Below are 26,977 nucleotides of genomic sequence, written 5' to 3' on the forward strand. Positions count from 1 at the left end.
TCACCCAGTGATGTAGTGGAGTCACTAAACCTCCAGATAATGACTGTATCACCCAGTGATGTAGTGGAGTCACTAAACCTCCAGATAATGACTGTATCACCCAGTGATGTAGTGGAGTCACTAAACCTCCAGATAATGACTGTATCACCCAGTGATGTAGTGGAGTCACTAAACCTCCAGATAATGACTGTATCACCCAGTGATGTAGTGGAGTCACTAAACCTCCAGATAATGACTGTATCACCCAGTGATGTAGTGGAGTCACTAAACCTCCAGATAATGACCGTATCACCCAGTGATGTAGTGGAGTCACTAAACCTCCAGATAATGACTGTATCACCCAGTGATGTATTGGAGTCACTAAACCTCCAGATGACTATCACCCAGTGATGTAGTGGTCACTAAACCTCCAGATAATGACTGTATCACCCAGTGATGTAGTGGAGTCACTAAACCTCCAGATAATGACTGTATCACCCAGTGATGTAGTGGAGTCACACAACCCCCAGATAATGACTGTATCACCCAGTGATGTAGTGGAGTCACTAAACCTCCAGATAATGACTGTATCACCCAGTGATGTAGTGGAGTCACACAACCTCCAGATAATGACTGTATCACCCAGTGATGTAGTGGAGTCACACAACCTCCAGATAATGACTGTATCACCCAGTGATGTAGTGGAGTCACTAAACCTCCAGATAATGACTATATCACCCAGTGATGTAGTGGAGTCACTAAACCTCCAGATAATGACTGTATCACCCAGTGATGTAGTGGAGTCACTAAACCTCCAGATAATGACTGTATCACCCAGTGATGTAGTGGAGTCACTAAACCTACAGATAATGACTATAACACCCAGTGATGTAGTGGAGTCACACAACCTCCAGATAATGACTGTATCACCCAGTGATGTAGTGGAGTCACACAACCTCCAGATAATGACTGTATCACCCAGTGATGTAGTGGAGTCACTAAACCTCCAGATAATGACTATAACACCCAGTGATGTAGTCAGTTTGGCCTAAAAACTAATATGACCCCTCTATGGAACTTCCTGTCTGTAGCATCCAAACAGTTTGGGCTACACATTAATGTGACCCCTCTGTGGAAAGGTGAGACTCTCACGAATACGTAAATGTCAGTTGTTTTGCTCTAGGACACCCAAAGGCCTCACAAGACTCGTCTGAAGGTCCCCCCGGGACCAGGTAAACATTTTTATGTAAGTAAATATATGGAGACTGTTCAGTGGAAAAAATACAAGTAGCCAAGTCTCCCTCTTTTCCTCGGAGAAAACAGCTTGAGAGATTATCATAAAATATTACCCATAATACCTACGTTTTTCTTTCTATGGTGCATTGGTCATTCTAAAATAGGCTACTTGTGGACCGGACCGCTAACCATTTTGTTTAGGCTACACCTTATTAAAATAATGTTGCTAGCTATAGCTAACAACCTGGGGTGGAAAGTTCAGGTAGAAATATGCTATGGAGAACAAACATACCTCTATGTTGAATAAGAAATAACATCAGCTCTATTCATAGAACTGTTTTGCAACTGAATGTAGTCATGGTAACATGATCAGTAGCTCACTGAAAGTAGTCATGGTAACATATACGCAAACATTTGGTGACACAGAAAGGAAAATCAAACAATTTAACTATTAGCGCCTCTACGTCCCCACCGGGTAAATGGCGCCTCTACGTCCCCACCGGGTAAATGGCGCCTCTACGTCCCCACCGGGTAAATGGCGCCTCTACGTCCCCACCGGGTAAATGGCGCCTCTACGTCCCCACCGGGTAAATGGCTTTATTTTGAGTTAACCCATAAGTCTAAGCCCTCTCCATGCCGGGGGAGGAGGGTGGGTCTACTAAGCTATATGGAATTGTTTTAAGGAGGTCATTTAGCTATTTGATTTAGAATTTTAAGACCCCCTGAAGAATCAAAAATATATATAAAAAAATATTTTGGTCCTTACTGCTATTAGCCAATAGAAACACATGGAATAACAGTCCTTACTGCTATTAGCCAATAGAAACACATTGAACAACAGACAGTCCTTACTGCTATTAGCCAATAGAAACACATTGAATAACAGTCCTTACTGCTATTAGCCAATAGAAACACATTGAACAACAGACAGTCCTTACTGCTATTAGCCAATAGAAACACATGGAACAACAGATAGTCCTTACTGCTATTAGCCAATAGAAACACATTGAATAACAGACAGTCCTTACTGCTATTGGCTAATAGAAACACATTGAATAACAGTCCTTACTGCTATTAGCCAATAGAAACACATTGAATAACAGTCCTTACTGCTATTAGTCAATAGAAACACATTGAATAACAGATAGTCCTTACTGCTATTAGCCAATAGAAACACATTGAATAACAGACAGTCCTTACTGCTATTAGCCAATAGAAACACATTGAATAACAGATAGTCCTTACTGCTATTAGCCAATAGAAACACATTGAATAACAGACAGTCCTTACTGCTATTAGCCAATAGAAACACATTGAATAACAGACAGTCCTTACTGCTATTAGCCAATAGAAACACGTTGAATAACAGATAGTCCTTACTGCTATTAGCCAATAGAAACACATTGAATAACAGTCCTTACTGCTATTAGCCAATAGAAACACATTGAATAACAGATAGTCCTTACTGCTATTAGCCAATAGAAACACATTGAATAACAGATAGTCCTTACTGCTGTTAGCCAATAGAAACACATTGAACAACAGATAGTCCTTACTGCTATTAGCCAATAGAAACACATAGAATAACAGATAGTCCTTACTGCTATTAGCCAATAGAAACACATTGAATAACAGACAGTCCTTACTGCTATTAGCCAATAGAAACACATTGAATAACAGATAGTCCTTACTGCTATTAGCCAATAGAAACACGTTGAATAACAGATAGTCCTTACTGCTATTAGCCAATAGAAACACATTGAATAACAGATAGTCCTTACTGCTATTAGCCAATAGAAACACATTGAATAACAGATAGTCCTTACTGCTATTAGCCAATAGAAACACATTGAATAACAGACAGTCCTTACTGCTATTAGCCAATAGAAACACGTTGAATAACAGATAGTCCTTACTGCTATTAGCCAATAGAAACACATTGAATAACAGATAGTCCTTACTGCTATTAGCCAATAGAAACACATTGAATAACAGTCCTTACTGCTATTAGCCAATAGAAACACATTGAATAACAGATAGTCCTTACTGCTATTAGCCAATAGAAACACATTGAATAACAGATTGTCCCTGGGGGAGGGGGGGGGTCTACATTTACATTTACATTTAAGTCATTTAGCAGACGCTCTTATCCAGAGCGACTTACAAATTGGAAAGTTCATACATATTCATCCTGGTCCCCCCGTGGGGAATGAACCCACAACCCTGGCGTTGCAAGCGCCATGCTCTACCAACTGAGCCACACGGGACCACTACAAAGCTATATGGAATTGTTTTCTCTCGGGAGAGAAAAACATTGATAGACTGTTGTTTTACTATTCAACTCAATGCTGCTATTGTTTTTAATTTGGTAACGAGGCTTGTGTTTCTTAACCAGGCAAGGATAACTAACTAAGGCTGTTGTGGTGACTAGTTAGCAATGGGGAAGTTGCCTGTGGCGATATGTATAATCGGAGGCGGAGCCTGTCTGCCCACACTCACTCCTACTCAGGGAGGCTCAACCTGATTGGCTAAGCCCCACTGGGAATGAATATGATTGGTTGAGAGCCTCACCTCGTTGTATCGGTTGCTGGGGATCTTGATGCAGGTCTTCTTCACCTCCATGTCCACCACCAGACCCTTTACCATGGACAACGTGTACTGGTAGTTACGCAAGTCCTGTAGATACATTACATTATATAGACCCTTCACCATGGCAACGTGTACTGGTAGTTATATTATATAGACCCTTCACCATGGCAACGTGTACTGGTAGTTACATTATATAGACCCTTCACCATGGACAACGTGTACTGGTAGTTACGCAAGTCCTGTAGATACATTACATTATATAGATGCTTCACCATGGCAACATGTACTGGTAGTTACATTATATAGACCCTTCACCATGGCAACATGTACTGGTAGTTATATTATATAGACCCTTCACCATGGCAACGTGTACTGGTAGTTATATTATATAGACCCTTCACCATGGCAACGTGTACTGGTAGTTATATTATATAGACCCTTCACCATGGCAACGTGTACTGGTAGTTATATTATATAGACCCTTCACCATGGCAACGTGTACTGGTAGTTATATTATATAGACCCTTCACCATGGACAACGTGTACTGGTAGTTACATTATATTATATAGACCCTTCACCATGGCAACGTGTACTGGTAGTTATATTATATAGACCCTTCACCATGGCAACGTGTACTGGTAGTTATATTATATAGACCCTTCACCATGGCAACGTGTACTGGTAGTTATATTATATAGACCCTTCACCATGGACAACGTGTACTGGTAGTTACATTATATTATATAGACCCTTCACCATGGCAACGTGTACTGGTAGTTATATTATATAGACCCTTCACCATGGCAACGTGTACTGGTAGTTATATTATATAGACCCTTCACCATGGCAACGTGTACTGGTAGTTATATTATATTGACCCTTCACCATGGCAACGTGTACTGGTAGTTATATTATATAGACCCTTCACCATGGCAACGTGTACTGGTAGTTATATTATATAGACCCTTCACCATGGCAACGTGTACTGGTAGTTATATTATATAGACCCTTCACCATGGCAACGTGTACTGGTAGTTATATTATATAGACCCTTCACCATGGACAACGTGTACTGGTAGTTACATTATATTATATAGACCCTTCACCATGGCAACGTGTACTGGTAGTTATATTATATAGACCCTTCACCATGGCAACGTGTACTGGTAGTTATATTATATAGACCCTTCACCATGGCAACGTGTACTGGTAGTTATATTATATAGACCCTTCACCATGGCAACGTGTACTGGTAGTTATATTATATAGACCCTTCACCATGGACAACGTGTACTGGTAGTTACATTATATTATATAGACCCTTCACCATGGCAACGTGTACTGGTAGTTATATTATATAGACCCTTCACCATGGCAACGTGTACTGGTAGTTATATTATATAGACCCTTCACCATGGCAACGTGTACTGGTAGTTACATTATATTATATAGACCCTTCACCATGGACAACGTGTACTGGTAGTTATATTATATAGACCCTTCACCATGGCAACGTGTACTGGTAGTTATATTATATAGACCCTTCACCAAAGCAACGTGTACTGGTAGTTATATTATATAGACCCTTCACCATGGACAACGTGTACTGGTAGTTATATTATATAGACCCTTCACCATGGCAACGTGTACTGGTAGTTATATTATATAGACCCTTCACCATGGCAACGTGTACTGGTAGTTACATTATATTATATAGACCCTTCACCATGGCAACGTGTACTGGTAGTTATATTATATAGACCCTTCACCATGGCAACGTGTACTGGTAGTTATATTATATAGACCCTTCACCATGGCAACGTGTACTGGTAGTTATATTATATAGACCCTTCACCATGGACAACGTGTACTGGTAGTTATATTATATAGACCCTTCACCATGGCAACGTGTACTGGTAGTTATATTATATAGACCCTTCACCATGGCAACGTGTACTGGTAGTTATATTATATAGACCCTTCACCATGGCAACGTGTACTGGTAGTTACAGAAGTGCAGCTCGTCAACACAAGACATTCAGAGGCACAAAAAAAACAATAAACAAAAATATATAAAATCAGAAAGTAAACAAAATAGTTAATTATTCAAAAGAAAAGCTGAGTTCTTACTGCTAGCAGGTTCATGATGGTGTGGCCGGTCTCTCCAAACAGGGGTTTTCTGAACCGCACACTGAACAGAGGGCAGGGGTAGACTGAAAACATAACGTAAATACATCAATCTCTCTTCTAACAAGCCAAAAAATACCCAGCCAAAACAACGCAACGCCTCTGTACTCACATCTGTACTCTGCACCCAGCCGGAACATGAGTCTGATGGGGAACACTTTGGCCCAGGGGGTCTCCCACTTCTGCAGTAACACCCCAAACAGGTAGGGGGGGTTGGGGAGCATCAGGTCCTGGAGGGACTGGAAGGACGGGCTAACGTAGAGGAACCCTCCATGCTCCCTGCTGCCCAGGAAACTCTGGGTGAAGAACGAGTGGCCCAGGTGGGTCAGAACATTACCTGGAGGGGAGGAGAGAAGAATGTTACCTGGAGGGAAGAGGGGGAGGGAGGAGAGGAACGAGTGGCCCAGGTGGGTCAGAACATTACCTGGAGAGAGGAGAGAGGGGACGAGGGAGGAGAGGAACGAGTGGCTCAGGTGAGTCAGAACATTACCTAGAGAGAGGAGGGAGGGGGAGAGGGAGGAGAGGAACGAGTGGCTCAGGTGAGTCAGAAGATTACCTAGAGAGAGGAGGGAGGGGGAGAGTGGACGAGGGAGGAGAGGAACGAGTGGGTCAGAACGTTAGAGAGATGAGGGAGGGAGGAGGGGAACGAGTGGCTCAGGTGAGTCAGAACATTACCTAGAGAGAGGAGGGAGGGGGGGGGGGAGAGGGGAGGAGGGGAACGAGTGGCTCAGGTGGGTCAGAACATTACCTAGAGAGAGGAGGGAGAAGAGAAGTTAAAACACCTTTTATTTAGCCATTAAAGAGTCAACCGAGTGGTGTGTGCTTAGTCCCCTCCCTAAGATCTCCTGTAAATTATTGGCACCCCTGTTTTCAATACCTCCTGTAAATTATTGGCACCCCTGTTTTCAATACCTCCTGTAAATTATTGGCACCCCTGTTTTCAATACCTCACCTTGCAAGAATAACTACACTGAGCCTTTTTCTACAATGTTTTATGAGATTGGAGAACACGTTGGAAGGGATCTTAGACCATTCCTCTATAACAGAATCTTAGCAGATCCTTGATATCCTTCATCTGTTCTTATGGACTGGCCCTCTTCAATTCAAACCACAGGTTTTCAATGTGGTTCAAGTCCGGAGAATGACATGGCCATTACAAAATGTTGATTTTGTGGTCAATTAACCATTTCTATGTGGATTTTGACATGTGCTTGGGGCTATCTTCCAACAAATTTGGACGAGATGAAAGTTGGCTAAACAGCATTGGCACATGGATTGGAACCATTGGAACCACACATATCTAGCTAGCTTTCACACATACCCATGTGCTACGCTAGCTAGCTAGCTTTCACACATACCCATGTGCTACGCTAGCTAGCTAGCTAGCTTTCACACATACCCATGTGCTACACTAGCTAGCTAGCTAGCTAGCTTTCACACATACCCATGTGCTACACTAGCTAACATTAGCTAGCTAGCTTTCACACATACCCATGTGCTACGCTAGCTAGCTAGCTTTCACACATACCCATGTGCTACGCTAGCTAGCTAGCTAGCTTTCACACATACCCATGTGCTACACTAGCTAACATTAGCTAGCTAGCTTTCACACATACCCATGTGCTACGCTAGCTAACATTAGCTAGCTAGCTTTCACACATACCCATGTGCTACGCTAGCTAACGTTAGCTAGCTAGCTTTCACACATACCCATGTGCTACACTAGCTTTCACACATACCCATGTGCTACGCTAGCTACCGTTAGCTAGCTAGCTTTCACACATACCCATGTGCTACGCTAGCTAACGTTAGCTAGCTAGCTTTCACACATATCCATGTGCTACCCTAATAATAGCTAGCTCATAATCAAATAAACCTAACGACATGTTTAATGCACATCAGCAGCTTCCGTTCAATAATGTTTAAACTCCAACTGACTAGCTACTGTAAGATCGCTGCTAAATAAAAATCAGGCAAACTAGCTCGATATAATTTGAGGGCTTCAGCTTACACCAGAAAAAAAGATGTCAAACAAGCAACAACATTGTGTATTTTCTAGGACAAAATAATGATGAGCAGATGAGGCAGTGGCCAGACACCAGTCCTGAGTAACGGAAGACATAACCACCACTAATAATGTAGTCTTATGTGGTGGTGCCCCCTTCCACTGTAATACCCCTGGGCCCGAGTGAGTAATGGCAACCAGTCCGTGCCACGCTGGCACGTGTCCCTGGTGAATTAGCTGTGAATCAGGAACTGTGATTTGGCTGTGTTTAACTGTCTATTTACGGTTGGCTTCCATGACTGTATGGTGACAGTCATTCTCCCCGTGTGATAGGAGCTGGGTCCGATATAGGAGCCGAAGTCGGGCTCCTTCATGACCCGTGTCTGTGACGAGAGGGGCCCGGAGCGCATCTACTGGCCCCACACCTCAGAGGGGACTGATTACTAACAAGACAGAACACCACAAGTGTTTAGTAATATCACCTTTCAATAGGCGTCACTCCACTCTCATTTTTCTACAGACGTGCAGAAGAGGCGCTTCTGAAATGAGTCATCTGACTGAAAGGCAGGTTGATCCTGATGTCAATTGGGAGAGACCTTGTTCTCAGCATTAAAATGATACACATCTGTTACTTTATTTGGTATTGTGTTATTAACAAATAGTATGGTACTATAAATAGGGGGGGGAACTCAGGGAACTCTCGTCAGGGAACTCTCGTCAGGGAACTCTCGTCAGGGAACTCTCGTCAGGGAACTCTCGTCAGGGAACTCTCGTCAGGGAACTCTCGTCAGGGAACTCTCGTCAGGGAACTCTCGTCAGGGAACTCTCGTCTTATACAGGACACCATACAGGAAGGTGTGATGTTGCACATTGTTATATTAGCAGAACACTCCTTCTACAGTTTGATGTGAAGGATGGTTTGTTCTACATGGAACTGGTACACAAGTTTTCAAAACACTTTTTAGAATATTACTCTGTAGACTAGTCAGTACCATCCTCTAGTCAGTACCAGTAGAGTACCATCCTCTAGTCAGTACCAGTAGAGTACCATCCTCTAGTCCAGGGGTGTCAAACATACGGCCCGCGGGCCGGAACCGGCCCCCAAGGAGGTTCGATCAGGCCCGCAGGATAATTTGAAAGTGGAAAAAATGCATAAAAGACATGGAATTAATATTTTTAATTCGCTGCAATTCATGGATTATCCGCTAAGGGGCGCACTCTTTCCATCAGAGTAGAAGACAAGCCGCATCACTGAGACAGACTGAAAACAGCAGACGGTATCAATGCGCCATCTGCTGCTTGTTACGACGTTGTTAATACCTTGGTCTCTACCTCTCCGCTACACCCTCATTAGCCAAAATGTCGTTATCCAAACGGAGAAAAGTAGATAAGGAGTGTAGAATTTTCAAAGAAAAATGGACCACGTCCTATTTATTTACAGAGATGCACGGAAAACCTTCGTGCTTGGTGTGTTTGCAACAAGTTTCGGTATTGAAGGAATATAATATTCGACGCCACTACGAGACTCATCACAGCGAAAAATATGACGGCTTGCAAGGACAACTGAGAAGAGATAAGATTAACGAATTGCTGGCGGGTCTGCTTCTTTACACCAAAACAAAGGAAAGACATGATATTTTGGTTATTTATAGCAGAGTATGGTATAATTTTAATGGTCCGGCCCACTTGACATCTCCCTAGGCCGTATGTGGCCCACGATGCGAAATGAGTTTGACACCCCTGCTCTAGTCAGTACCAGTAGAGTACCATCCTCTAGTCAGTACCATCCTCTAGTCAGTACCATCCTCTAGTCAGTACCATCCTCTAGTCAGTACCATCCTCTAGTCAGTACCAGTAGAGTAGCATCCTCTAGTTAAACCCTACAGGAGGGTCTCTCTCCAGGAACAGGGTTGGAGTTAAACCCTACAGGAAGGTCTCTCTCCAGGAACAGGGTTGGAGTTAAAACCCTACAGGAAGGTCTCTCTCCAGGAACAGGGTTGGAGTTAAAACCCTACAGGAAGGTCTCTCTCCAGGAACAGGGTTGGAGTTAAAACCCTACAGGAAGGTCTCTCTCCAGGAACAGGGTTGGAGTTAAAACCCTACAGGAAGGTCTCTCTCCAGGAACAGGGTTGGAGTTAAAACCCTACAGGAAGGTCTCTCTCCAGGAACAGGGTTGGAGTTAAAACCCTACAGGAAGGTCTCTCTCCAGGAACAGGGTTGGAGTTAAAACCCTACAGGAAGGTCTCTCTCCAGGAACAGGGTTGGAGTTAAACCCTACAGGAGGGTCTCTCTCCAGGAACAGGGTTGGAGTTAAACCCTACAGGAGGGTATCTCTCCAGGAACAGGGTTGGAGTTAAACCCTACAGGAAGGTCTCTCTCCAGGAACAGGGTTGGAGTTAAACCCTACAGGAAGGTCTCTCTCCAGGAACAGGGTTGGAGTTAAACCTACAGGAGTGATCTCTCCAGGAAGAAGGAAGGGCCTGATTTAGATAATATACAACACTAGAACTGCTAAGGATGATGATGCAACATTCTCTCCATCACCACCGTACTGACTGACTAGGACTGAACCAGCAGAGACACGGACAATATGTCTGTCATTCCCCAGACAATATGTCTGTCATTCCCCAGACAATATGTCTGTCATTCCCCAGACAATATGTCTGTCATTCCCCAGACCGTCAGCTTTCCCTGCTTTTGCTGTGTATATCTAAACCACCAACAGCCCGAGGCACAGAGACATCAATGTCACACAATATTTTTAACCGCAGCATAAGGTGGAGAGTGGTGAGACAGAGGCGGCGCCCTATTCCCTATGTAGTGCACTTGTTTTGACCAAGTCCCATAGGGCTAGTAGTGCACTATATAGGGAATAGGGTGCCATTTAGGAAGCACACAGAACATTAGTGGGACACTACAGAGTGCCTCCTGGCAATGCTGTATAATATCATCTAAGTAGGCCTCCTGGTTGAGGTAACATACTGGTATTATTTTACCTGTGAAGGTCTCCTGGTAGAGCTGTAAAATATCTTAGTAGGCCTCCTGGTGGAGGTCTCTTGATGGAGGTACATTATACTACCCTGTGAGGGCCTCCTGATGGAGGAATATTATACTAACTGGTGAAGGCTTCCTGGTAGAGGTACAGTATGTTAAACTAACCTGTGAGGGCCTCCTGGTAGAGGTACAGTATGTTAAACTAACCTGTGAGGGCCTCCTGGTAGAGCTGTACGAAGTGGCTGAAGAGGTCTTTGGGGATGCTCTTCTCGTCAGGCAGACACTGCAGCAGCACCACCACCTCAGCCTGGCCCACTGCATGCATCCCCTTACTGGTCACATACCAACACTTCCTGTTTACGTCTACAAGGGGAGAAGGGACACCAGAGAGGGGGTTAGATACGGCGCAGCCTAGGGGGAGAAGGGGTTAGATACGGCGCAGCCTAGGGGGTTCGATACGGCGCAGCCTAGGGGGTTTAGATACCGCGCAGCCTAGGGGGTTTAGATACCGCGCAGCCTAGGGGGTTTAGATACGGCACAGCCTAGGGGGTTAGATACGGCGCAGCCTAGGGGGTTCGATACGGCGCAGCCTAGGGGGTTCGATACGGCGCAGCCTAGGGGGTTCGATACGGCGCAGCCTAGGGGGTTCGATACGGCGCAGCCTAGGGGGTTCGATACGGCGCAGCCTAGGGGGTTCGATACGGCGCAGCCTAGGGGGTTCGATACGGCGCAGCCTAGGGGGTTCGATACCGTAGCAGCCTAGGGGGTTCGATACCGTAGCAGCCTAGGGGGTTCGATACCGTAGCAGCCTAGGGGGTTCGATACCGTAGCAGCCTAGGGGGTTCGATACGGCGCAGCCTAGGGGGTTCGATACGGCGCAGCCTAGGGGGTTCGATACGGCGCAGCCTAGGGGGCGCAGCCTAGGGGGTTCGATACCGTAGCAGCCTAGGGGGTTCGATACCGTAGCAGCCTAGGGGGTTCGATACCGTAGCAGCCTAGGGGGTTCGATACCGTAGCAGCCTAGGGGGTTCGATACCGTAGCAGCCTAGGGGGTTAGATACGGCGCAGCCTAGGGGGTTAGATACGGCGCAGCCTAGGGGGTTAGATACGGCGCAGCCTAGGGGGTTAGATACGGCGCAGCCTAGGGGGGTTAGATACCGTAGCAGCCTAGGGGGGTTAGATACCGTAGCAGCCTAGGGGGTTAGATACCGTAGCAGCCTAGGGGGTTAGATACGGCGTAGCCTAGGGGGGTTAGATACGGCGTAGCCTAGGGGGGTTAGATACCGTAGCAGCCTAGGGGGTTAGATACCGTAGCAGCCTAGGGGGGTTAGATACGGCGTAGCCTAGGGGGGTTAGATACGGCGTAGCCTAGGGGGGTTAGATACGGCGTAGCCTAGGGGGTTAGATACCGTAGCAGCCTAGGGGGTTAGATACCGTAGCAGCCTAGGGGGGTTAGATACGGCGTAGCAGCCTAGGGGGTTAGATACGGCGTAGCAGCCTAGGGGGTTAGATACGGCGTAGCAGCCTAGGGGGTTAGATACGGCGTAGCAGCCTAGGGGGTTAGATACGGCGTAGCAGCCTAGGGGGTTAGATACGGCGTAGCAGCCTAGGGGGTTAGATACCGTAGCAGCCTAGGGGGTTCGATACCGTAGCAGCCTAGGGGGTTCGATACCGTAGCAGCCTAGGGGGTTCGATACCGTAGCAGCCTAGGGGGTTCGATACCGTAGCAGCCTAGGGGGTTCGATACCGGCGCAGCCTAGGGGGTTCGATACGGCGCAGCCTAGGGGGTTCGATACCGTAGCAGCCTAGGGGGTTCGATACCGTAGCAGCCTAGGGGGTTCGATACCGTAGCAGCCTAGGGGGTTCGATACCGTAGCAGCCTAGGGGGTTAGATACCGTAGCAGCCTAGGGGGTTAGATACCGTAGCAGCCTAGGGGGTTAGATACCGTAGCAGCCTAGGGGGTTAGATACCGTAGCAGCCTAGGGGGTTAGATACCGTAGCAGCCTAGGGGGTTAGATACCGTAGCAGCCTAGGGGGTTAGATACCGTAGCAGCCTAGGGGGTTAGATACCGTAGCAGCCTAGGGGGTTAGATACCGTAGCAGCCTAGGGGGTTAGATACCGTAGCAGCCTAGGGGGTTAGATACCGTAGCAGCCTAGGGGGTTAGATACCGTAGCAGCCTAGGGGGTTCGATACCGTAGCAGCCTAGGGGGTTCGATACCGTAGCAGCCTAGGGGGTTCGATACCGTAGCAGCCTAGGGGGTTAGATACCGTAGCCCAGGGGGTTAGATACCGTAGCCTAGGGGGTTAGATACCGTAGCCTAGGGGGTTAGATACCGTAGCCTAGGGGGTTAGATACCGTAGCCTAGGGGGTTAGATACCGTAGCCTAGGGGGTTAGATACCGTAGCCTCGGGGGTTAGATACCGTAGCCTCGGGGGTTAGATACCGTAGCCTCGGGGGTTAGATACCGTAGCCTCGGGGGTTAGATACCGTAGCCTCGGGGGTTAGATACCGTAGCCTCGGGGGTTAGATACCGTAGCCTAGGGGGTTAGATACCGTAGCCTCGGGGGTTAGATACCGTAGCCTAGGGGGGTTAGATACCGTAGCCTCGGGGGTTAGATACCGTAGCCTAGGGGGTTAGATACCGTAGCCTCGGGGGTTAGATACCGTAGCCTAGGGGGTTAGATACCGTAGCCTAGGGGGTTAGATATACCGTAGCCTAGGGGGTTAGATACCGTAGCCTAGGGGGTTAGATACCGTAGCCTAGGGGGTTAGATACCGTAGCCTCGGGGGTTAGATACCGTAGCCTAGGGGGTTAGATACCGTAGCCTCGGGGGTTAGATACCGTAGCCTAGGGGGGTTAGATACCGTAGCCTCGGGGGTTAGATACCGTAGCCTAGGGGGTTAGATACCGTAGCCTCGGGGGTTAGATACCGTAGCCTAGGGGGTTAGATACCGTAGCCTAGGGGGTTAGATACCGTAGCCTAGGGGGTTAGATATACCGTAGCCTAGGGGGTTAGATACCGTAGCCTAGGGGGTTAGATACCGTAGCCTCGGGGGTTAGATACCGTAGCCTCGGGGGTTAGATACCGTAGCCTCGGGGGTTAGATACCGTAGCCTAGGGGGTTAGATACCGTAGCCTAGGGGGTTAGATACCGTAGCCTAGGGGGTTAGATACCGTAGCCTCGGGGGTTAGATACCGTAGCCTAGGGGGGTTAGATACCGTAGCCTCGGGGGTTAGATACCGTAGCCTCGGGGGTTAGATACCGTAGCCTAGGGGGGTTAGATACCGTAGCCTAGGGGGTTAGATACCGTAGCCTAGGGGGTTAGATACCGTAGCCTAGGGGGTTAGATACCGTAGCCTAGGGGGTTAGATACCGTAGCCCAGGGGGTTAGATACCGTAGCCCAGGGGGTTAGATACCGTAGCCCAGGGGGTTAGATACCGTAGCCCAGGGGGTTAGATACCGTAGCCCAGGGGGTTAGATACCGTAGCCTCGGGGGTTAGATACCGTAGCCTCGGGGGTTAGATACCGTAGCCTAGGGGGTTAGATACCGTAGCCTAGGGGGTTAGATACCGTAGCCTAGGGGGGTTAGATACCGTAGCCTAGGGGGGTTAGATACCGTAGCCTCGGGGGTTAGATACCGTAGCCTCGGGGGTTAGATACCGTAGCCTCGGGGGTTAGATACCGTAGCCTCGGGGGTTAGATACCGTAGCCTAGGGGGGTTAGATACCGTAGCCTAGGGGGTTAGATACCGTAGCCTCGGGGGTTAGATACCGTAGCCTCGGGGGTTAGATACCGTAGCCTCGGGGGTTAGATACCGTAGCCTCGGGGGTTAGATACCGTAGCCTAGGGGGTTAGATACCGTAGCCTAGGGGGTTAGATACCGTAGCCTAGGGGGTTAGATATACCGTAGCCTAGGGGGTTAGATACCGTAGCCTCGGGGGTTAGATACCGTAGCCTCGGGGGTTAGATACCGTAGCCTCGGGGGTTAGATACCGTAGCCTCGGGGGTTAGATACCGTAGCCTAGGGGGTTAGATACCGTAGCCTAGGGGGTTAGATACCGTAGCCTAGGGGGTTAGATACCGTAGCCTCGGGGGTTAGATACCGTAGCCTAGGGGGGTTAGATACCGTAGCCTCGGGGGTTAGATACCGTAGCCTCGGGGGTTAGATACCGTAGCCTAGGGGGGTTAGATACCGTAGCCTAGGGGGTTAGATACCGTAGCCTAGGGGGTTAGATACCGTAGCCTAGGGGGTTAGATACCGTAGCCTAGGGGGTTAGATACCGTAGCCTAGGGGGTTAGATACCGTAGCCCAGGGGGTTAGATACCGTAGCCCAGGGGGTTAGATACCGTAGCCCAGGGGGTTAGATACCGTAGCCTCGGGGGTTAGATACCGTAGCCTCGGGGGTTAGATACCGTAGCCTCGGGGGTTAGATACCGTAGCCTCGGGGGTTAGATACCGTAGCCTAGGGGGTTAGATACCGTAGCCTAGGGGGTTAGATACCGTAGCCTCGGGGGTTAGATACCGTAGCCTAGGGGGTTAGATACCGTAGCCTAGGGGGTTAGATACCGTAGCCTAGGGGGGTTAGATACCGTAGCCTAGGGGGGTTAGATACCGTAGCCTCGGGGGTTAGATACCGTAGCCTCGGGGGTTAGATACCGTAGCCTCGGGGGTTAGATACCGTAGCCTCGGGGGTTAGATACCGTAGCCTAGGGGGGTTAGATACCGTAGCCTAGGGGGTTAGATACCGTAGCCTCGGGGGTTAGATACCGTAGCCTCGGGGGTTAGATACCGTAGCCTAGGGGGGTTAGATACCGTAGCCTAGGGGGGTTAGATACTGTAGCCTAGGGGGGTTAGATACCGTAGCCTAGGGGGGTTAGATACTGTAGCCTAGGGGGAGCGGGGGTTAGATACTGTACAGTATAGCAGGGTTATTCACTAACAGTCCCGGAAAGCTAAACACTCAGGTTGTCATTTTCTCCTTCTAGTCAGGGACTAACTCAGACCTAGGAGAGGGTACGCTCTGGTCAATCAACGACAGTGGAGCTAGAAGACCTTAACTTACAGTTGACCAGTTTGACCATGGCCAGCAGGTTAGCGTTGAGCACAAACACCAACGGGTCAGGACCTCCCTCCTCCAGCTGCTGCATCAGAACGGTCTCACAGGGACGCTCCTCCACCGCATAGTCTGAGGGTGGTGATGGTGGGAGTTAAACAAAAGCTTTCAAACATCTCACATTGAACCCCACTGAAGAGAGCTCCCAACCCTATGTACATGTACCCCCAGACCCCTCCCAGCATGCAACATGGGCTAATTGAAAGCAGACCCAGAACCCTCCCAGCATGCAACATGGGCTAATTGAAAGCAGACCCAGAACCCTCCCAGCATGCAACATGGGCTAATTGAAAGCAGACCCAGACCCCTCCCAGCATGCCACATGGGCTAATTGAAAGCAGACCCAGACCCCTCCCAGCATGCAACATGACCTAATTGAAAGCAGACCCAGACCCCTCCCAGCATGCAACATGACCTAATTGAAAGCAGACCCAGACCCCTCCCAGCATGCAACATGACCTAATTGAAAGCAGACCCAGACCACTCCCAGCATGCAACATGGGCTAATTGAAAGCAGACCCAGACCCCTCCCAGCATGCAACATGGGCTAATTGAAAGCAGACCCAGACCCCTCCCAGCATGCAACATGGCCTAATTGAAAGCAGACCCAGATCCCTCCCAGCATGCAACAGTGAGGATGGCTAAGGTCAAGCACCTGTGCTGTGGCCTCCCGTACCTCCTTTAACTCCGGTGGAGATGAGGATGGGAGGAAGTCCGTCCTCCGGAATTAGACTGATGGAGCTGCCTACAGGGCTTCCCACTGGGGATGCAGGAGCCGGGGACAACGCCTGGAGAGAAGGGTAGGGGTGATAGCATAAAGTGGTCGTTGTCAAATGCAGGTGGACTGATGAAGTGGACAGATCTCTGCTGTGAATGGTTGTAAATGCAGTGATATAAAGTCATTTTGGCAAATGTTTACATTCTTGAACACTACAGTTAAATGATCATTAGTCATGGGAGGATTTCCCTTCACATTCAGTAAATAATGTGTGGTAGGGAGCCTAGCCCTTAAGAGCGTTGGGCCAATAACCGAAAAGTCCCTGGTTCGAATCCCTGAGCCGACTGTGTGAAAAATATGTTGATGTGCCCTTAACAAGGCACTTAAACCCAATTGCTCCTGCAAGTCACTCTGGATAAGAGTCTGCTAAATGATAAAACATTTAATTGGTGTTAATATGCTAAATAAACTCAAGGAAAAATAGTAACAATAATGAGGCTATATACAGGGTGTTACGGTACAGAGTCAATGTGGAGACTATATACAGGGTCTTACGGTACAGAGTCAATGTGGAGACTATATACAGGGTCTTACGGTACAGAGTCAATGTGGAGGCTATATACAGGGTCTTACGGTACAGAGTCAATGTGGAGACTATATACAGGGTCTTACGGTACAGAGTCAATGTGGAGACTATATACAGGGTCTTACGGTACAGAGTCAATGTGGAGGCTATATACAGGGTGTTACGGTACAGAGTCAATGTGGAGGCTATATACAGGGTGTTACGGTACAGAGTCAATGTGGAGGCTATATACAGGGGGTACCGGTACAGAGTCAATGTGGAGGCTATATACAGGGGGTACCGGGTCAATGTTGAGGCTATATACAGGGGGTACCGGTACGGAGTCAATGTAGAGGCTATATACAGGGTGTACCGGTACAGAGTCAATGTGGAGGCTATATACAGGGGGTACCGGGTCAATGTGGAGGCTATATACAGGGTGTACCGGTACAGAGTCAATGTGGAGGCTATATACAGGGGTACCGGTACAGAGTCAATGTGGAGGCTATATACAGGGGGGTACTGGTACAGAGTCAATGTGGAGGCTATATACAGGGGGTACCGGTACAGAGTCAATGTGGAGGCTATATACAGGGGGTACCGGTACAGAGTCAATGGGGAGGGGTACAGGTTAGTTGAGGTAATTGAGGTAATATATACATGTAGGTAGAGGTAAAGTGTCTATGCATAGATAATAAAACAGAGAGTAGCAGCAGCGTAAAAGGAATATGAATGTGTGTGTGGGGGGGGGGTAGAAGCTGTTCAGCAGTCTAATGGCTTGGGGGGGGGGGTAGAAGCTGTTCAGCAGTCTAATGGCTTGGGGGGGGGGGGGGGGGGGTAGAAGCTGTTCAGCAGTCTAATGGCTGGGGGGGGTGGGGGGTAGAAGCTGTTCAGCAGTCTGATGGCTGGGGGGGGTGGGGGGGTAGAAGCTATTAAGGAGCCTTTTGGTCCCAGACTTGGCAGTCCGGTACAGCTTGTCGTGCGGTAGCAGAGAGAACAGTCTAGGACTTTGAGTAGAGGACACCGCCTGGTATAGAGGTCCTGGATGGCATGGAGCTCGGCACCAGTGATGTACTGGGCGGTAAGCACTACCCTCTGTAGGGCCTTGTGGTCAGATGCCGAGCAGTTGCCATACCAGGTGGTGATCTAACCAGTCAGGGTGTTCTTGATGGTGCAGCTGTAGAACTTTGAGGATCTGGGTACCCATACCAAATCTTTTCAGTCTCCTGAGGGAGAATAGGTGTTGTCGTGCCCTCTTCACGACTGTTGGTGTGTGTGTGTTGGGGGGGACCATGATAGGTCCTTACTGATGTGGACAGCAGCCCCGTCGATGTGAATGGGAGCGGGTTCGGCCCTCCTTTTCCTGTAGTCCCTGATCAGCTCCTTTGTCTTGCTCACGTTGAGGGAGAGGTTGTTGTCCTGGCACCACACTGCCAGGTTTTTGAACTCCTCCCTATAGGCTGTATCATCGTCGTCGGTGGTCAAGCCTACCACTGTCGTCAGCAAACTTGATGGTGTTGGAGTTGTGTTTTTCCACTCAGTTATGGGTGAACAGGGAGTACAGGAGGGCATCTCTCTTGGCTAAGGTCAATCCAGTGACAATTTGCCCTGCTGTGGGTTCCCTCCTAATCCTAACCCGGCTCACCAGCCCACCAGCCCCAGCTCACCTCAGAATATCAATTCTAAACTGGAAATACTAGACTTTTGTTAATGTTCCTCTTCAACAAACTGTAAAATAAAGACTTTCTGACCTGTGGTGCAGACCGTACCTCTGACGAATCAGCAGCGGAGGATTTGTTGGAACACTGCGAGACGGCCAATGGACGAGAGGGAGCGGGGCTTGTAGCAGGGGGCTTGGGGGATTCCGCTACTTCCCCATTGGGTAGGATCCCGTCTGCAAAGCACACCCTCCTCTGCTCCCGCGCGAGAGACCCTGTGACGCACAGACACTGTCGGTAAATACTTAAACACAGGTGGGTGTATGACAGATGGTACAACACAGGTGGGTGTATGACAGATGGTATACCACAGGTGGGTGTATGACAGATGGTATACCACAGGTGGGTGTATGACAGATGGTACAACACAGGTGGGTGTATGACAGATGGTATACCACAGGTGGGTGTATGACAGATGGTATACCACAGGTGGGTGTATGGGAGATGGTACAACACAGGTGGGTGTATGACAGATGGTATACCACAGGTGGGTGTACGACAGATGGTACAACACAGGTGGGTGTATGACAGATGGTATACCACAGGTGGGTGTATGGGAGATGGTACAACACAGGTGGGTGTATGACAGATGGTACACCACAGGTGGGTGTATGACAGATGGTATACCACAGGTGGGTGTACGACAGATGGTACAACACAGGTGGGTGTATGACAGATGGTACACCACAGGTGGGTGTATGACAGATGGTATACCACAGGTGGGTGTATGACAGATGGTATACCACAGGTGGGTGTATGACAGATGGTACAACACAGGTGGGTGTATGACAGATGGTATACCACAGGTGGGTGTATGACAGATGGTATACCACAGGTGGGTGTATGGGAGATGGTACAACACAGGTGGGTGTATGACAGATGGTACAACACAGGTGGGTGTATGACAGATGGTATACCACAGGTGGGTGTATGACAGATGGTATACCACAGGTGGGTGTATGACAGATGGTATACCACAGGTGGGTGTACGACAGATGGTACACCACAGGTGGGTGTATGGGAGATGGTATACCACAGGTGGGTGTATGACAGATGGTACAACACAGGTGGGTGTATGACAGATGGTATACCACAGGTGGGTGTATGACAGATGGTATACCACAGGTGGGTGTATGACAGATGGTACAACACAGGTGGGTGTATGACAGATGGTATACCACAGGTGGGTGTATGACAGATGGTATACCACAGGTGGGTGTATGACAGATGGTACACCACAGGTGGGTGTATGACAGATGGTATACCACAGGTGGGTGTATGACAGATGGTACAACACAGGTGGGTGTATGACAGATGGTACAACACAGGTGGGTGTATGACAGATGGTATACCACAGGTGGGTGTATGACAGATGGTATACCACAGGTGGGTGTATGACAGATGGTACAACACAGGTGGGTGTATGACAGATGGTATACCACAGGTGGGTGTATGACAGATGGTACACCACAGGTGGGTGTATGACAGATGGTATACCACAGGTGGGTGTATGACAGATGGTATACCACAGGTGGGTGTATGACAGATGGTACAACACAGGTGGGTGTATGACAGATGGTATACCACAGGTGGGTGTATGGGAGATGGTATACCACAGGTGGGTGTACGACAGATGGTACAACACAGGTGGGTGTATGACAGATGGTACAACACAGGTGGGTGTATGACAGATGGTATACCACAGGTGGGTGTATGACAGATGGTACAACACAGGTGGGTGTATGACAGATGGTATACCACAGGTGGGTGTATGACAGATGGTACAACACAGGTGGGTGTATGACAGATGGTACAACACAGGTGGGTGTATGACAGATGGTTACCCTCTGAGCTGGGTGTTTTAGGGACTGCCACAGGGACCATGACAGTGGGGGGAAGGGAGGCCAGCGCCCCTGAGGCTTGGACCTGCTGCAGAGGTGGGATGGTACTGCAGTACTCTGCTGGGTTGTTGGGGTTAGGACTCTGGTTAGACCCGTCACACATACCCTCCCTCGAATGAGCTGAGGGAAGAGAGGAACAGAGGAAGAGGTATAGGATTGAGACACACAGTACCAGTCAAAAGTTCAGACGCACCTACTCATCTACATTGTAGAATAATAGTGAAGACATCAAAACTATGAAATAACACATATGGAATCATGTAGTAACCCTCCAAAAAAAAGTGTTAAATAAATCAAAATATATTTGAGATTCAAGTCAACCAGGTTGATCTCGGGGACCAGGTTGATCTAGGGAGCTCTAGGGGACCAGGTTGATCTAGGGAGCTTTAGGGGACCAGGTTGATCTAGGGGACCAGGTTGATCTAGGGAGCTCTAGGGGACCAGGTTGATCTAGGGAGCTCTAGGGGACCGGGTTGATGTAGGATACTTGATCAAGATATGATCTGGAAACGTAAACACCCAACCCGAACCCAAGGAAGATGTACTAGTAGATGCTGATCTAGGACCAGTATTGAGTTTAAATCCTAATGGATACAATTCTGAATGGGATGTAGTAAGCTGATCCTAGACCTGAAGTATTAGTGACTCACCACTCAGTAGGGCAGAGTGACAGGTGATACAGACTCTGGCCTCCTTCCTGTCCATGTAGATTAGTCTGCTCCTCAGGCTGCAGCAGGCAGCACAGAACACCTGGAGAGAGAGACACACACACAAACACACCATCACACACCATTACACCTGGAGACACACACCATTAAATTACACCTGGAGAGAGAGACCATTATATTGGGCTACAGTTGGAGTTAAAACCTACTGGAGGGTACTACAGGAGGGTAGCTCTCCAGGAACAGGGTTGAAAAGCCCTGCTGTATAGACTCCACCCACCTTTCCACAGGCCCTGCAGTGATGCCTCCTCTTGGTGAAGGTGAAGCGGACCTCACACTTCATACAGACTGGAGCCTGGGAGTCAGGGACCCACACGGGGGCTACCTCCCCCAGGGAGGAGAGCTGTTTCCTGGGCAGAGCCCCCTGGTGATGCTGCCCTGCCTGGAAGTCATTATCCGGGCTGCTCTCTGACACCTCCACCAGGCCCGACGACGACGGCGACTCCCCGGTTAGCAACTCCACCTTCACAACACCACCACCACCACCAGGGTCGCCCAAGGCAACTACAGTTCCCGTATCCATGACTACGGCACTGCCACGGTTCTCAAAGTTCCTGTTCTTTCCGCCACCGGTAATGCTGCCGGCGGTGTTAGCAGAAGGTGCTAGCTGGTTCTGGACCTGTTCGTATACGGGCCGGGGGATCTGAAGTTTGAGACCGACTGGTTGTTTAGGACGTGCCCCGCCGAACGGTAAGCTCACCGGCTGCAAACCACTGTTGTTCAGTTTCTTGGGTAAATAGCTACCACCTCTTTCTCCACTTCCTTCGTTCTCTTGCTTGCTCTCCTCCATCTCCTTCTCTTCTGTTACGGAGTCCTCCTTGGAGGGGGGAGGGGTGAGAGACCCTCTCTCCTCGTCTTCCCCTGCGGTAGCCAGGCCGTTGGTGAGAGCCATCTCTCCGTTCTGACCTCCATTCTTCTCCAGCTCTCCGTTCAACCTCTTCTCCTTCTGAGAAGACTTCCTACACTCCTTTCTCCTCCCTCTCAGTTCTTCCATCACCCCTCCATTCTGTACGTTCCCCCCAGAGTCTTCCCCCAGTGTTCCCCCTCTCCATCCTCCATTCTGTACCTTCCCCCCAGAGTCTTCTCCCGGTGTTCCCCCTCTCCATCCTCCATTCTGTCCTCTCTCCCCAGTGTCCTGTGACTGTCCCCCAGCCATGTCAGCCTCCTCTCCGTCCCTCTCCTGTATGGGTGACCCAGTCCAAGCGCTCTCTGGCTCCAACCGGGGGTTCGACTCCTCTACTGCCACCTGTCTGTCTGCCACCTGTCTGTCCCCTCCCAGTCTCTCCTCATAGGTAAAGTGTGAATGACTAATGTGAGAGCTTCCACCGCTCCTCTCCCCCTCCCTACCCCCCACAGGGGCATCAGGACGTGGGTCAAAGGAGGCAGGCAGCTGGTGGTGGTTTGAAGGGGTCCCCTTGCAGGGTTCCTCACTGAGCCCGTTGAGAGCAGGGCTGGTAGAGGTGAAGCCGTTCTCCAGGGCCGGGTGGTTGTGGTGGTAAGGAGGGGGGCTAGAGGAAGCCGGCACAGGGGGAGACAAGCCCTCCTCACCCCCCACCAGCTTGCCGATGTTGGGTTGGGGGAGCGGAGGGCTGTGGACGTCCGCAGTGCGGCCTGGCCTCTCCTCTCCCCAGGAAGGAGGCTTGGCAGTGGGGTGGCGTTTGGAGTCAGGCCCCTGGAAGTCGCTAGAGGACGGGTCGGGGGCCGGGAGGGTCTTGAAGGGGAGGGGACAGTCCCCGTCCCTGGGGTCAGGTGTCAAAGCCAGAGCAGGGTTCAGAGACAGGAAGTGGGTCGGAGGGGAGAGGATCTGACTCCACTTAGCATCAGACAGAGTGGGACTGTCTGTCTCATTATCTAGAAGGGGGGCAGAGAGAGAGAGAGAGAGACAGACAGAGAGACAGACAGAGAGACAGACAGAGAGAGAGAGACAGAGAGAGAGAGACAGAGAGAGAGAGAGAGAGAGACAGAGAGAGAGAGAGACAGAGACAGAGAGACAGAGAGAGATTATGGGCACGTTCATCTCCGCAGGTGTTGCGACACATGCCAGATCTTACAACGCCTGGATAGGTATTTTACGTATCAGCTAACCACATATATTCTAGCTATCTGGTGCCCAACAGCACAGTCAATGACGTGGCATGTAACCATTGGTTGATGCATGCAACACCAGAGCAGGGGAACGTGACCTATAAAACCATGATGACATTAGTTTGAAACAGAAGAGATTCCATACAATATCAAATAAAACCACACAAGACAACTACACCACCAAATGTTTTTGATTTATTTAAACCTCTTTGGTTTGAACGGGTTCAAATAGGAGTGGAAATGGAGCAACGAGGCTGGAATGGGTGGATTGAGAAATTAAATGTTGGGATGTGTTGGGAGGGAAATGGCCTGAGAGCCAAATTTCTCTCCTCCTTTCCTACCCTGCGCCCTCGAAGTAGCCCTTGCAGACTGTGTTGACTTACATGCCACGGCAGCTGCCATTGAGGCTGCTGGCACCATCTCGGGTACAGTAGGTGGGCGGTGATGCACCAACGTTGGATGCCAACCCCTGGGAAAAAAACACCAGAGGCGGCTGCTAGCTAGCTAGGGGAAACCAGTAGTGTCCTTCACCCCCGCCCGCCGAGCACTTCTTTCCCGTAGTTCTGTTAATGTTACATGGAGGTTACTAGCTAGCTAGCGTACCCGTCCCTACTCCCGTCTACTACCGTCTAGTGATTACCCTCCCCACAACAAATTACAACCAAAAAATACATTAACATAAGTAAATATTCAGACCCTTTACTCAGTACTTTGTTGAAGCACCTTTGGCAGCGATTAAAGCCTCGAGTCTTCTTGGGTATGATGCTACAAGCTTGGCGCACCTGTATTTGGGGAGTTTCTCCCATTCTTCTCTGCAGATCCTCTCAAGCTCTGTCAGGTTGGATGGGGAGCGTCGCTGCACAGCTATTTTCAGGTCTCTCCAGAGATGTTCGATCGGGTTCAAGTCCGGGCTCTGGCTAGGCTACTCAAGTACATACAGAGACTACCGAAGACACTCCTCCTTGGCTGCGTGCTTAGGCTCTTTGTCCTGTTGGAAGGTGAACCTTCACCCCCAGTCTGAGGTCCTGAGCAGGTTATCAAGGATCTCTCTGTACTTTGCGCCTTTCATCTTTTTCTCAATCCTAACTAGTCTCCCTGTCCCTGCTGCTGAAAAACATCTCCACAGCATGATGCTGCCACCACCACCATGCTTCACCGTAGGGATGGTACCAGGTTTCCTCCAGACGTTACGCTTGGCATTCAGGCCAAAGAGTTCAATCTTGGTTTTATCAGACCAGAGAATCTTGTTTCTCATGGTCTGAGAGTCCTTTAGGTCCCGTTTGGCAAACTCCAAGCCGGCTGTCATGTGTCTTTTACTGAGAAGTGGCTTCCATCTGGCCACTCTACCATAAAGGCCTGATTGGTGGAGTGCTGCAGAGATGGTTGTCCTTCTGGAAGATCCTCCCATCTCCAGAAGAACTCTGGAGCTCTGTCAAGAGTGGCAAATCGGGTTCTTGGTCACCTCCCTGACCAAGGCCCTTCTCCCCAGATTGCGCAGTTTGGCCAGACAGCCAGCTCTAGGAAAAGTCTTGGTGGTTCCAAACTTCTTCTATTTAAAAATAATGGAGGCCACTGTTCTTGGGGACCTTCAATGGTGCAGAAATGTGTTGGTACCCTTCCCCAGATCTGTGCCTCGACACAATCCTGTCTCAGAGCTCTACGGACAATTCCTTCGACCTCATGGCTTGGTTTTTGCTCTGACATGCACTGTCAAATGTGGGACCTTATATAGACAGGTGTGTGCCTTTCCAAATCATGTCCAATCAATTGAATTTACCACAGGTGGACTCCAATCAAGTTGTAGAAACATCTCAAGGATGATCAATGGAAACAGGATGCACCTGAGCTCAATTTCGAGTCTCATAAAAAAGGGTCTGAATACTTATGTAAATAAAGGTATGTTTTATAATTTTTAATACATTTGCACAAATTTCTACACCTGTTTTCGCTTCGTCATTACGGGGTATTGTGTAGATTGAAGGGAAAAAAATCATATTAAGAATAAGGCCGTAACGTGGTTAACGTCAAGGGGTCTGAATACTTTCTGAATGCTCTGTACAAAAATAAAACCTAACATGTAAAGTGTTGCTCTCATGTTTCATGAGCTGACATTTTTTTTAAAGACACCAGAAATTCTCCATTTGGACAAAAACCTTTTCTGTCCAAATGGCATGCTGACTGCAGGAATGTCCACCAGAGCTGTTAACAGATCATTTAATCTTTAACCAACCAGGCAAGTCAGTTGAGAACACATTGTTATTTACAATGACCGCCTAGGAACAGTGGGTTAACTGCCTTGTTCAGGGGCAGAACAACAGATTTTTACCTTGTCAGCTCTGGGATTCGATCTTGCAACCTTTCGGTTGCTAGTCCAACGCTCTAACCACTAGGCTACCTGCTCTAACCACTAGGCTACCTGCTCTAACCACCAGACGCCATCGGGGCGGCGGCGTCTCCTCCAGACGCCATCGGGGCGGCGGCGTCTCCTCCAGACGCCATCGGGGCGGCGGCGTCTCCTCCAGACGCCATCGGGGCGGCGGCGTCTCCTCCAGACGCCATCGGGGCGGCGGCGACTCCTCCAGACGCCATCGGGGCGGCAGCGACTCCTCCAGACGCCATCGAGAGCTCAAGAACGTGCTCTTTAGAAAAGCTTTCAAGGACCTCGGTTTTCCTTCGGATCTGATGACACCTGTATATAGCTTTGATTGTTGTCTCAGTTCTGGAGCATCTTCATCATCATCATCATTTAAAAAAAATGTGTGCCTTGGTTGTGAGAAAGGCTCTTTACAAATGAAATGAATTATTATTTGTTATTTTGGCTAGCTTCACATAGGGACAAGCATGTTCCAGGGCTGCGTTCAGCAGGACACAACGTTGGCAAATGTTCCGATAGATACGTAGAACAAACCTCTGATTCAAGTAATCATGTCAGTTCTATCTGCAGCATTCCAAAACGTTTTTTTTTGTATTGAACATGCCCTGGGGCGTACTCATTAGGCCGATTCTGAAACAAAACATTTCTTAAAAAACGGAAGTAAATGGAACGGAGAGGGACCTACCAGAATTCGTCCAAAAGAAACTAGTGTCTGTTTGCTTATGTTTAGTTCTTAAAATGGTAAACTGTTTCCTTAATGACTACAACCCAGGCAAACC

The 26,977-nt window shown here is 48.9% G+C and overlaps 1 protein-coding gene across 1 annotated transcript in view; it reads right to left on the minus strand.

The window, feature by feature from the left end:
- LOC129813642 (zinc finger FYVE domain-containing protein 9-like) overlaps positions 1 to 26,977 on the minus strand; it is a 74,663-nt gene that overhangs the window by 9,674 nt on the left and 38,012 nt on the right. Inside the window, exons 4-13 of the mRNA XM_055866012.1 lie at positions 21,960 to 23,590; positions 21,665 to 21,764; positions 20,958 to 21,134; positions 19,165 to 19,328; positions 16,768 to 16,900; positions 16,062 to 16,184; positions 11,199 to 11,354; positions 6,105 to 6,329; positions 5,936 to 6,018; positions 3,787 to 3,891 (exon numbers count right to left, since the gene is read on the minus strand). Coding sequence (XP_055721987.1) covers positions 3,787 to 3,891; positions 5,936 to 6,018; positions 6,105 to 6,329; positions 11,199 to 11,354; positions 16,062 to 16,184; positions 16,768 to 16,900; positions 19,165 to 19,328; positions 20,958 to 21,134; positions 21,665 to 21,764; positions 21,960 to 23,590 — 2,897 coding nt within the window. The remainder of the gene's footprint in view (positions 1 to 3,786; positions 3,892 to 5,935; positions 6,019 to 6,104; positions 6,330 to 11,198; positions 11,355 to 16,061; positions 16,185 to 16,767; positions 16,901 to 19,164; positions 19,329 to 20,957; positions 21,135 to 21,664; positions 21,765 to 21,959; positions 23,591 to 26,977) is intronic.

Source organism: Salvelinus fontinalis, chromosome 17 (assembly GCF_029448725.1).
Source record: "Salvelinus fontinalis isolate EN_2023a chromosome 17, ASM2944872v1, whole genome shotgun sequence".
Lineage (NCBI taxonomy): Eukaryota > Metazoa > Chordata > Actinopteri > Salmoniformes > Salmonidae > Salvelinus > Salvelinus fontinalis.